The following is an 11,764-nucleotide window of genomic DNA, read 5'->3' as shown; positions in this document are numbered from 1 at the left end:
AACGCTAGCGATGGTATTTTCGCTGCGCTGTTAGCTCCGTGCGACTGTTGTTGACGGTCTTATACGCGGTATATTTTGCATCCCTGTACCCTGGTATGAGTAACATTTGGTATAGATAGGCATAAGATAGTTGGTAAAATGATCCAAGTAAAATTTTTGGCTTAAAGTACTGTAAAAGGCTTAATCACAGCACTTTTTTTAGGGGAAATTGGTTTTCTTTCGTTCTCCATGCCATGATCTTTCGGACGTTCACCCCACAGAGCCGACATCTGCACCTGCGTCTAGCCGGCAGGAAGAGTTAATTCAATTAATGGTTCAGCCAATCAGCGAAGAGGAAAGCGAAGGCTAATTAATATTCATAAGCGGGACCACACAATACGTTAACTTGAAGACTCAGGCCGTACAGACTTCTCGCCAGGATTTTTTCAAAGCGTCGGACAGGGGTCCGGGGGCCGCCGAATGTCCCTGGCGGGGTCCAGGGGCAGGGCCACTGTGGGGAGGGGGGGGGGGGGACCCAGGTGGGCGAAGCCCCCCCGGAAGCTTTTTAGGGCCATATCTACGATAATCGTAGCAGTCACTTACTTCTCTTCAGCAGTTTGACTTTAAAATATTTCGGGTCAAAGCTTCAAAGACAACTAAAACCTCATAAACAACAAACTTTACTTAGCTCAACAGTATACAAAAATATTGTACGGGTTGCCATCCTTAGTTGAAGCGCTTATTTATAGCGCTAGTATCTTCGATGCGCCGTTAGCCGCCGTGCGACTTTTGTTGACGGTCTGATATCCCTACGTCGCCGCCTCGCTGATATTCCCACGAACATGTTTCAAGAAAAATACCCAGCAAAAAACGCTGTTCTGCGTCAAATTCTATTCTATAAAACATGTGGGACTCAGTGTTACAGTCTAAATATTTTGTAGAAGCACCGCTGTAGGAAAGAAGGTCCAAGCAATGTAAAACATCACGTAGCATGAAGTTCGCTGTCAACTGGCACACAGCACATGGCTGTTTGAAACTCTAAGTCTAATCAACAGCCGTGTTTGATTGATAGCCGGCGGTCCTTTGATGAAGTCGGGGAAAGGTGCGTTAGTTAGAAAATCTGCGTTTAGTTTTGATACGTAATTATAAGTTAGACAGTGGCGAGAATGATTATTTTCTCATCAATATTTCTCTTCAGAATTATTTGAACTTAATTGTACATCTAAACAATTGGCTTACCTGTGCAATGTTTATATGATTAATGATCATGTGTAACGTATGGCTCCTAGTCAATAGATCAGCATTTTCTCTATAGTGACCACCTGTCTATAGTGGCCACATTTCCTAGTGCTGTTGTTGTTTGACATAAACTTTGAAGTTGAACATTTAAATTGTAAGTAACTTTAAACTGCCAGAGTTTCAGCCCAATAAAACACTCTCAGTGCCAGCCTCGAGGGTATGAACAGACTGACCAGACAGACGAAAATAAATCCTCGAACAAGGTTCAATCGTATCTTCCGGGTCTGGCAGGAAGTTGTTAAACTAAAATAAGAATAGGCTCGATGGCTGATTGCATACAAAGTAAAACAGTTTAACAGTTTTACAGCTTGAAGAAAACAAACGCTCCTACAGTACCTGCACCTGCTTGATAATTATTAAATCGTATGCCCTACTTGAATAAAAAAAGTTCACTGCAATAATAAATGTACCCACATCACAAGGAGCTTATACTTTTTTAAACTTACACCTAGTTACTGAAAATTGTTAATGACATTACATGAAGTCATTCAACAATTTTCAGTCATGATGAAAATTTTCTGAATGGAAGGTGTGATTATTGTCATTTTCTGAAAAATAGAAGCAAGCTCTGTTTTTACCTGGAATCAATTCACAATACCAGTCCACTTTGGGGGATAATGTACTGTTAAGAGGATGTTCCATTTTTGCGCAGGGGTGATTTGGAACAGTCCAATGTTGCGTGGGAAGGGGTATGGCTGAAATATGCTGTATTTGCTCTTAAGCAAATGTCGGCCTTTCTAGTTTGTTATTTATTTGATGTATATTGATTTCCTTCAACTACTGAAGTCAGAAATCGAAGTACACGGATAATGATGAACATAATAAGGACCAGCAGTAAACGCTGCAAAATATCTTACTCTCCTGGAGTGAAATTTTCACTAATGAGTTGTCACCAAACGAATTCTCCCTGGCGTATAGAATTCTGATACAATTTATCGCCATATATATTTTGTTCAATCCACACATCTACTACTCGTCTATGACATATCTTAGTCGGTTCACACGTGCGTAGATATTTAAGTCCGTATGAGGCGTGCATGGCAGTATTTACCTCCACCAGGCCCCACTGGTCGTTGGAAAAATATTAGAAATTGGACAAACGTAAACAGGTAACATGTCAGACGAGTTAGCTGGGTCGCTAACCATACTTCTCGGTCAGCTAACTCATCTGGCATGTTATGTATCTATATTTGTCCAATTTGTACTATTTTCCCAGCTTCATACGCGCCTCAAACGGACTTGAGTATATACGCATGTGTGACCCCACCATTAAACCGAATGGTAGCTTATGCCGATTGACGAGTACGTATACAGATAATGTTACAGATGTCTGCTTCTGAAGGCCACAAGCCAAAATGTAAATCGGTTAGAGATCCTCGCGGTATTTCCTCTTTTTTTTCGAAATCACATTTCTGTTCGCCTTGCCATCAAAGGCCTAGAAATTTGGGACGTAGAAAACATCGATAGTGAAAGGCCTATCAGAAAACGACTGAAAAGGAGAAAGTAATGCCACCGACTCAAATCGCCGGTCTGATCATCAACCAAAAAAGTAACAAGATTGCAACAAATTTTGACACAGGCCGTTTCGTATGAATCATTGGGCCAATACCGCAAGGACTCTCTGACTCTAGGCACAGCGTCCTCTAGCTTTGTATTGTTTCTTGAAGTCCGCCAGCCAAACTAGGTTTTGACAATACCAGGTATACAATACAAAATAGAAAGCCTGATAAAAGCAACTAAAAAAAATCGTTTAAAAAACAGCCGGAGCCTAACCTCTGCTTGGAGAGTAACTTTGCCCACTGTATAGGGCGTCCCACCAACAACATTAGCCATGGTGCCCACAAAAGCATTTGATAATATGGCGCATACTGTTAATCATATAATACACCGGACATGATCGAGGGAAAGTTTCTTTCTCGGCCTTGTTACGTGAACAGCTCTGATGCTCTATCCGCGAATGTGAAATCAACAGGTGGTAATGGTCGGTTAAAATGAAGTTCCCGAACTATTTTAACTGCAGTATGACCGCATCACAACATTATTCGAAACATTCTTATCTCATTCGATGAAGAACCGGAACGGCAAGCCACTTAATTCGAATCCTGCCAGAATGTGGCCGAAGGGATATCTGGAATGCAGTGAGAATTTCTATGATATACTACGAATTCCCAGGAATAGAGAAGAACTTTCATTCTGACGGCATTTTGGCTCATTCCTTCTCGTGTGGGAAGGGGATATATATATATATAATGTCCATTTGGAATTCCCACCCGAATGTGGCAAATACTTCATTCCGGCTGATTCTGCTTGATTCCTGCTAATTCAGTTTCAATATGAAGGCCCTAAAACGGTTTAATGAGATCAGACACAAATATTGAAGACAGATATGCACGATTGTTTACTTTTTATTGACGAGACAATGTATACTTTTCCAAATACCATATTTACATCTCAAACATAAAGTGTACGTTTTCAAGATCCTCTTTACCTTATGCGTTACACGTTAGTACAAAGTATGGAGTATAAAAAAACTAAAGCTACGGAAACATCGTTTTTACATCAATTAGATACACACAGCTGTCGTAGACCTGTATCAGCGTTCATTTTGTGCTGGCGTGTGTTCAATTTGGTGTCAGTTTTGTCTTAACTACGCTTAAAATGCCATCAGCCATCAGAAAGGAATATCTGTATATTCACATTTTTTTAAATAAACTATTAGTACCCATGATATTTTACACAATTTTCACAAATGGCAGTTTGAGCTCGGGCTGACTGTTACGTTTGAATCTGCCCCTCGTCCCTCCGACTGGCAAGATATCTGACGCGATATATTTCATTATATACAGTAACAATACTGCTTTTGTAGTCAAGGCGCCGATTTACAGAAAAAGCTGAGGGCAGAATCGGGATTATTTACCTTTCCCGTGCGCCCGAATGAATGCTCCCCACAATTCAAACACCGCGGGTACCTCTTTAAATATCCAAAACCAAGGTACCCAAAATACTGACTTGTTTTGCATAAAACGGCCATCAATAAGAAGGTTACTACTGTGTGTATTCTGACCATGTCTGTCTCGCTACCCGTTTTCTCTTGTACTGTCTGTACCACCAGAACAACAAGACCGAAGTGTCACTTTCAAAGTATCAATCCGAGTCTACTAGTCTAGTAGCGTTTCCTTTGTGTCTTGTTTCGATTTCTTGTGGAAAGGCTTTGTTCTGATTGTAAGGTATAGATAACTTTTATCACCTTAAAGAAATTTCAAGCAATGTCCTTTGCCTGAAGCACCGAGAAAGTGTGGACCTGAAAGCAACATGGTGTCAGCTCACATGGTTCGGCTTTAGTTCTGTATAAATAATGGACGAATGTCTGTTTTTACAAAGTATGTATCTAGAGAGGATTCTGTACTAGTGACAGCCGCAGTTTGCTGCTACCATGTCATCGTACTGTTTCAATATAACATTTTCTTCGTCGTCGAAGTAGAGAAGGTTGATGGAGTAGAGTTTGTTTGGTACGCAGCATGGCTGGCCAACGTCTTCTTGTAACCTAAAGGGGAGAGACAAAAACGATTTAACAATGGAACAAACTTTCGCTGTTTGTAACATAATCCAACAACAATTCCGACGTATCACAACGATGGCGACAACAGTTGTAATAGGGATGATGTATGAGACGGTGAGTTTTTCTCTTGAGTTAATCTGACAGTGTTCCAACGTATGATAAATGTACCAATTTTACGCGTCTATGTAACAGACTATGTCAGATGATCTAATGGTTTGAGAGTCTCCTACACTGTTGATCATTGCAAAGTTATGGTAAAGAGAGAGTGCAACAACTGACCTTAGCGCGTTCATGATGGATTGAACCGTGGCGTGGTTGGTGGGTTTCTGTGACTGTCCCAAGGGGAATGGACACTTGCCCTTGCAGTGGTAAGCGTTGTAGCCCTTAGGAGAGATGATCCATCCCGACCAGCCGATGGCGTCAAAGTCCACGTACAAGTTTCGTCTAGTGCACGGCTCAAATTGTCTGTTACTGAAACGAACATGTCCAAGGCATGAGCTGGAAACGTACTAGTAGTTACAGATGCTGAGTTTTTTTTAAAGAAGTATGTATGTATGTAACTGTTATGTATGTATGTATGGTGGATGGATGGAAGGATGGATGGATGGATGGTGGATGGATGGATGGATGGATGGATGGATGGATGGATGGATGGATGGATGGATGGATGGATGGATGGATGGATGGATGGATGGATGGATGGATGGATGGATGGACGGATGGTGGATGGATAGAATGAAGGAAGGTAGATAAAACAAGAAACTACTAGTAGAGAAGACGTTGTTAGAATGATGGAAGGGTTCACCGAGGAAGCTAACTCACGTTTTATATCGCTGTGCCGCCCTCTCCACGCGCGTTCTGTTGTTTTTCCTGATCACTGTTTTCTCCACCGTATTTGTCCTTTCGTTCCGCCACTGCTGTTGTGTGTCGGGGCTTGGGTCGTAGTAGTTGTTCAAGATTTCTTGGTTTGTTGACGTGCTGTCATAGTAATCGTAGTCTTCACCGTTACAATATCTGATGTTAGATGTTTCCTGTCTTGTCATTTAAGTAATGTATTCGAATCGTCATGGTGCAGAAATGTTTTTGAAGAAATGTTTTTGACCATTCATGTAGGATTGAATAAAATCGTGTTATACTGATAGTGAATTTTCTTAAAGAATCACAAAGTTCATTTTAATAACTGTAACTTTCCAGGTAACACATTCTACATACTTTCATAGGTAGCTGCAGATGCTGATCTCGGTCTGCCGTCGTCACTAAAGAGAACGAGGATCGGCTCCTTACTTCTGTGGTGCTCCTTCCTTTTGGCGAATCTGGATACACATGTGTAGAGTGTAAGTCAAACGTACAAACATTCCACGATAAACATGTCGAAAAGAATCAGGAAACTTAAAGAAAATAAAGAAAGAGAGAACAACAGGAATATCGGGAATTGAAAAGCACCTGATGAGACCCTGGTCGAGGCTGCTGCCAGTCAATGATGCTATCGTGACCAGGAGGCCAAAGTTGGCGTTTTTGTCGGCGACCCAGTCCTGTACAGCCGGCTTGATGTTGAAGACTTCCCAGCCGGAGCCGTGCAGTCCGATCAGCCGGGACGACACCAGGCGATTTCCGTCCACCTGCCAGGCGAGCTTCGGTGCCATGATCTGGTACACACGCACCTGTACCGGAACAACACAACATAGGTGTCGTTACACTTCTCTCCATTAGATAACGGCTTTCGCATCACTCTTTACAAAACAAACGGAGTTACACAACTACCGTGCAATAGTTTTCCGTACGACAACACCTGGACAAACACGAATCACGGCCTCACTAGCCATGCGGGAAATCACCCGTAAACACGGCAATAGTAGACCTTTCATGGAACCAAACTTCGAGATTATTAAAACTACTTTACATCGGAGCCATGGTGAGGTATTGAGTAAATGAGCATACGGAATTCTTGAAAAGACGACCTCACCGACACGTATTGCTGGTACAAGTAGTTCCCTATGATATATTGTCCCTACATTCTTGTGTACTGAGGTATGGAGAAAATAGAGTGTTCGCGGTAGTTCTAAGTTCACAGTTGAAACAAGAGGTAGGGGGGCAGAATCTTCGCGGTGACAAAAAATCACCGAGAACATCTCCCTTTCAACTGTACATTATAAACGTTTTAATCAAGGGCGGGTGTTAGATTCTCGTGTACAGGTATACGTAGTTCAAGATTAAACTTACCTCGTAGAAATGTTGCCTCCTCATCATGAACTTGGACGTGTATCTTGGTCTGACCTTGAAAAGGTGCAGTTCGGCATCCAGGACGTTTTCCGTGACCGACACAGAAGAAACATTGAAGAAGAAGAAACTTCTGTGTAGTACATCTGTAATGGAAAGGTGACGAAACCGTCAGTCATTGGCATACTTTATTGCAGAATATTGTAGTGCATACGTTTCTATCGTGAATAACCTTTTGATTGTACCCTTCTTGGTGAGGGATATTTACAGTCTTGATAGAATGTGGCTAACATGGTACATTCTGTAACGGCAGATTGGTGGGTACAGCTCTCCCATGTCTCCACGTAGCATGGTACCATCCTCCGTAGTAACTCATGCCTAAGAGCGAAAAGATCGAGCCAGCGGTTCCTACGGAGGATGGTACCCACGCTAAAGACCTCCACTCCCGCTCAGATTATTGAAACAGATGGCATGCATATGGGAATGTAGTGGTCTCGATAGCCCCCATAACTGCACTATCAAAAAGTCTACAAATATCCCCAACGCATGTGATGTTTGTTGACTGGGCTCTTGTCCATTTTCATTTCCCGAAAGCTCGGCCGTCCTCTGGCTGAGCGACAGTGAGAAGCATGTGTACACCATGTGTGTGGGACATCTGCTGGGCTCCAGCAGTGTGTTTGATTAGGTGAACATGTTTACCGACTACCTGACATTTATCAGACCCGATCTGAAGGCCTCTCTTTGTCACGAGAGAAACCGTTAATGTCGCTGAATAAATTTGGAGTTGGTTTCCAACTTGCAAAAAACTATCAACGTTCCTGATCCTAGATGCTGAATATCTGTTCTAGTACTTCTACCTTATTTTCGTCCATTGTTTGTTCTCTCTAGTGCTGTATATTGGGACACACGGATCCTGGTGAGATTATCTGCACACCTGGACCCATGACTTCGTATTACCCCAGCTGCTTAGCGCTGTCGGAAGCTAATATTCCAGGCCCATTGAAGCCCAATTGCTGGAGAGTAACATTGGTCTAACACCAGAACTTCTAATCACCTCCCCTCCCCTTTCTCTTCAAAAGCGTTTTGCTACTTTCAACCAAGTCAACCCTTCTCGGGATCACAGTCAAGACGAAAACGGACGTTTTGTCCGCTTGCAAATAATCACAATGTGCTTTTAAGAAGTGATAATCGTCCCTTTCTTGTCCCATCGACATAGACAATCATCCGACATCCTGGAGACAATCATGAGCCATCAATAAATTCACACCTTCCTCGTGTATTCATTTTGTACGCTTGGTCAAGTTGGTGATGAGGCACTCGAGTCTCAATGTGTGAAAGTGTATTGGACAAATACACAACGATGAAGAGCCCTCTTTCCCTTGTTGCTCAGATGAAAGGAACTTCTATGGTTTCTACCCATGATAAAGGGAAGAATTCTCGTCAAAAGCAAGTCTCAGAACAGAAGAAAGCTCCATTGTTACTTCAGTTTATACAGAATAGCAACGACGGAAGACTCGATCTAACGCTAACAGACATTCGCATAGATACAGTATTTCAAACCCGCTAAGATCTGGAGGACATTTCACCTTGCGCGGTTCAAGAAGAAGAAGTACTCTCCAGAAGTCAAGATTCGGCTCTGTTGGAAGCTCTCTAGTGCCATCCTTTTGTGTCCACAGATTTATTGGTCAAAGATATCGGGGAAAGTCTTTTGTCTGTTCACCTACCACCGAGAGAAGCTCTAAACCGTTGGTGGTCTTCTCTTTCACGAGCCCCTATTTCAAACCGTCTGGTTTGGCTCCAAAACTGACTCAACGTGTGTAGCCGCAATATTGACAACAGATGTGCACACGCCCGTCCTACCTGCCGGGGTCATATAAAATCTGCAAACATTCAGCTGACGTAAGAAAGACCCTCAAGACGTTTGGAAACATGTGAGTTGGGAGGCGAGGGACCCCATGCTGTGATTAATCATGCACGGACTGTGTTCAAAAGTTTCTGTGAGATTAAATTGTTTTGAAATCAACTTTCCTTTTTGTTGATCCATGGCAAGCAACGGAGGTTGAAAATCTAATCATGTAAACTTTTTTCTCATTTGTTGAGAAGAAGTAAATGTAGTTTTCATTTGGGTGTGATTGCACCAGCGTTGAGTTTGACAAAAAGAAATCAAGACATCAAGCCTTTCCCCCACAATACGCGCCAAGTTGACAATATGTTCCGGGGAAGTCTGTATACTCCTAAAATTACCTTTCCCGTGTCGGTACTCTAGAAGGTATCCTCTAGAAGACTATCGGTCATTTTCCGCTTGATCAAAAACTGCCATTTTTAGCTCAAGACCTGTAGATGAAGGCTGTAAGGTCCTGACGTATGTTTACAATACACAATCCACCAGAGCTAAACTAACGCCAGGGCGGCACATGGCGCTCAAACGTCCGCCCCTTCCGTTCTCCCGAACAACCTATCACAACTGGAGAACCAACCCAACTATAATACACATACACAAACAGCGATAACCATCTGCCCCCGTAATACACATTCCCTCACCCTAATAGGTATTACATTGTGGGCTTCAGATCCATCATTCGCAAGAGTCGAGAAAGTATCTATACATGGAGTATTTGAGATGTTTTTGTGGTTAGGTTCAGGGATGTGTATCAATGATAATTCCCTGCCCCATTCGAACTGAGAAAGTGACGTACCTTTGTCGGGAAAACTTCTGACGACGTTTGCGGAGAGCGGGTTGGGAAAGCGCACGATGCCGTCCGGGGCGGAAATGGTGTTGTACAGATCCAGCATGTACTGTGGCGGCCTGAAGTGTCGCTTGGGAGCCGGAGGTCTCTCAGGTAGTCCGAAAACTTTCTTCAGTCTCTCGATCGCCTCGTACTCCGTGACGGGCTCGTCCTGATCACCGCCGCTCGTCGGTCTGGACGCAGACTGGTCCAAAAAGAATGCACAGGCCACAAGCAGTCCAAATCTCCACATCGTGATGGTCTGAGAGAAAAAAACCTTCAGTCGCGGAGTTGTATTGGTAGAAGTTCCGAGCGTTGTCCGCGGCGTGTTGCTGGGCGCGTGTCCCCGACTGCGTGTGAGGTACCCTGGCACAGACCCCGCCTTCCCTCCGGTCACCTTGACAAATCGTCACTAATTTCAATGGGGATTTCTCGCCTGCATAAAGAGCCTTTGAGCCATGATTGGCATATTGACATTGTAAACCTGAGATTCGCCCAATCGGAGATGTTGATTATGTCAATTGCTTTTCAGTAAGACCTGCCAATCTGCCCCGAGTGATTATGGGTAGGTGTCATATTAACACCTTTTTCTAATTAGCTTGTCACAAGTAAGAACGTATTTCCAAAACGTCAAAATGCCCAACATCTAGTTTTTTTTACTATGCTTCATTGTATCCGATAGTTTTTTTGTGGAATTCTGTGTACAAATTTGGTATGTTTTCTACACATCAAAGAGTTTATACAAGAATACACATTGCTGGATGAATTTCAGCTGGACGAAATACACATGTATCATGTTAGGCGCACGTAATGTAAAACGCTTTGTATGAATTTGTTCCCTAAAACCAAGAACGTTGAAACCTCCTTGTTAAAACTGAATCTCGTAGTCACGGCTTGAATTTGAACCGATCTCTACTACGTTTTTAGCTGCCGGAAGTCATCGGAAGATGTCGGCTTGTCTAGTACGTGTACCAAACCAGGGGAGGTCTATTGGTTGTGATTGCAGGTCAACAAACACGATTTGGGCACAACACTGTATTTGAATACTATAGAAAGACGCCATCATACAGTGACGGTCATGGTCAAAGATGTAGAAATGCGTATGGCAAATTTGATATACATTCCTTTTTTACATCGCGCGGTGGAGAATATCAACAATACACACGCTGGCATATGGCTGTAGTTGTCTTTGTCTCCAGATTATGAAATAAAAGCGACTATTCACTTTGATAATTGGAACAGGAAAGTGTTATTCAAATATATTTACTTTGCTAACGGGAGCCAATCGACCGTGTCATTGCAGCACTGGGGGCCATCACTTCACCATTGTGTGCCAATATATTCACAGCTAAGCCCGAGTAATCACCACAATTGTCTTACATGGAAAATGAATTCCTTGTTGACGCTTGGGGACCATTCATTTCTGGAGGGTTGTTGTTGGTATGAACAGTGTAGGACCTCCCAGTCTGGCGAAAAGACAGTCTCCAAGCAGAGGTTGGTGGGGAAGATTGTGACCTTTTTATCATATGCGCACCAGGAGTGGATTGTGGACAGGAACTTGGGCATATGATAAAAAAGTTCACAATGCTCCTCACCAATCTCTGCTTGGGCAGTATCGAAAAGGCGACAAAGTAAACGACATAGCTGTAAGCGTTGGTTTATAAAGCGCAAATGATGTTCTGCAACTGCATTTCAGTAAGATCAATTTTTTACAACATGCCAACTGGTGATAACCAATAGGAAAGGGAACAATTGTAACGCTAGGCTGTGCAGCTTTTATATGACGTCTCTCTGTGACGACATCTGTATTGTATTTGTTGGCGGGAACCGTTATGGGTTTGCCCGGCACTCGGAACATGACCCGCTGAATCCCGGGCGCTGCTCGGTGTTTACCGACCCTCTTGGATGCCATGGCGCAGCTTTCGCTCCCTCAGGCAACGCGCACAGACTGTTGACACTGTTTCTTACCTGAACTGGGCAGGAA

General features: G+C 43.1%; 1 protein-coding gene across 1 annotated transcript; it reads right to left on the bottom strand.

Annotated features, from left to right (window-relative positions):
* Positions 1-3,665: 3,665 nt before the first annotated feature.
* On the bottom strand, positions 3,666-11,051 carry LOC118411660 (bone morphogenetic protein 2-like). Its single transcript, XM_035814138.1, has 7 exons — positions 9,751-11,051; positions 7,058-7,200; positions 6,281-6,498; positions 6,045-6,150; positions 5,660-5,868; positions 5,117-5,308; positions 3,666-4,822 (listed from the first exon to the last, which is right to left on the bottom strand). Exons 1-7 carry the CDS (start codon positions 10,031-10,033, stop codon positions 4,684-4,686), a joined length of 1,290 nt encoding a protein of 429 aa, XP_035670031.1. The 5' UTR covers positions 10,034-11,051; the 3' UTR covers positions 3,666-4,683.
* Positions 11,052-11,764: the final 713 nt, after the last annotated feature.

Source organism: Branchiostoma floridae, chromosome 3, assembly GCF_000003815.2.
Source record: "Branchiostoma floridae strain S238N-H82 chromosome 3, Bfl_VNyyK, whole genome shotgun sequence".
NCBI classification, from domain to species: Eukaryota; Metazoa; Chordata; class Leptocardii; order Amphioxiformes; family Branchiostomatidae; genus Branchiostoma; species Branchiostoma floridae.
This window is presented reverse-complemented; position numbering and strand designations above follow the sequence as displayed.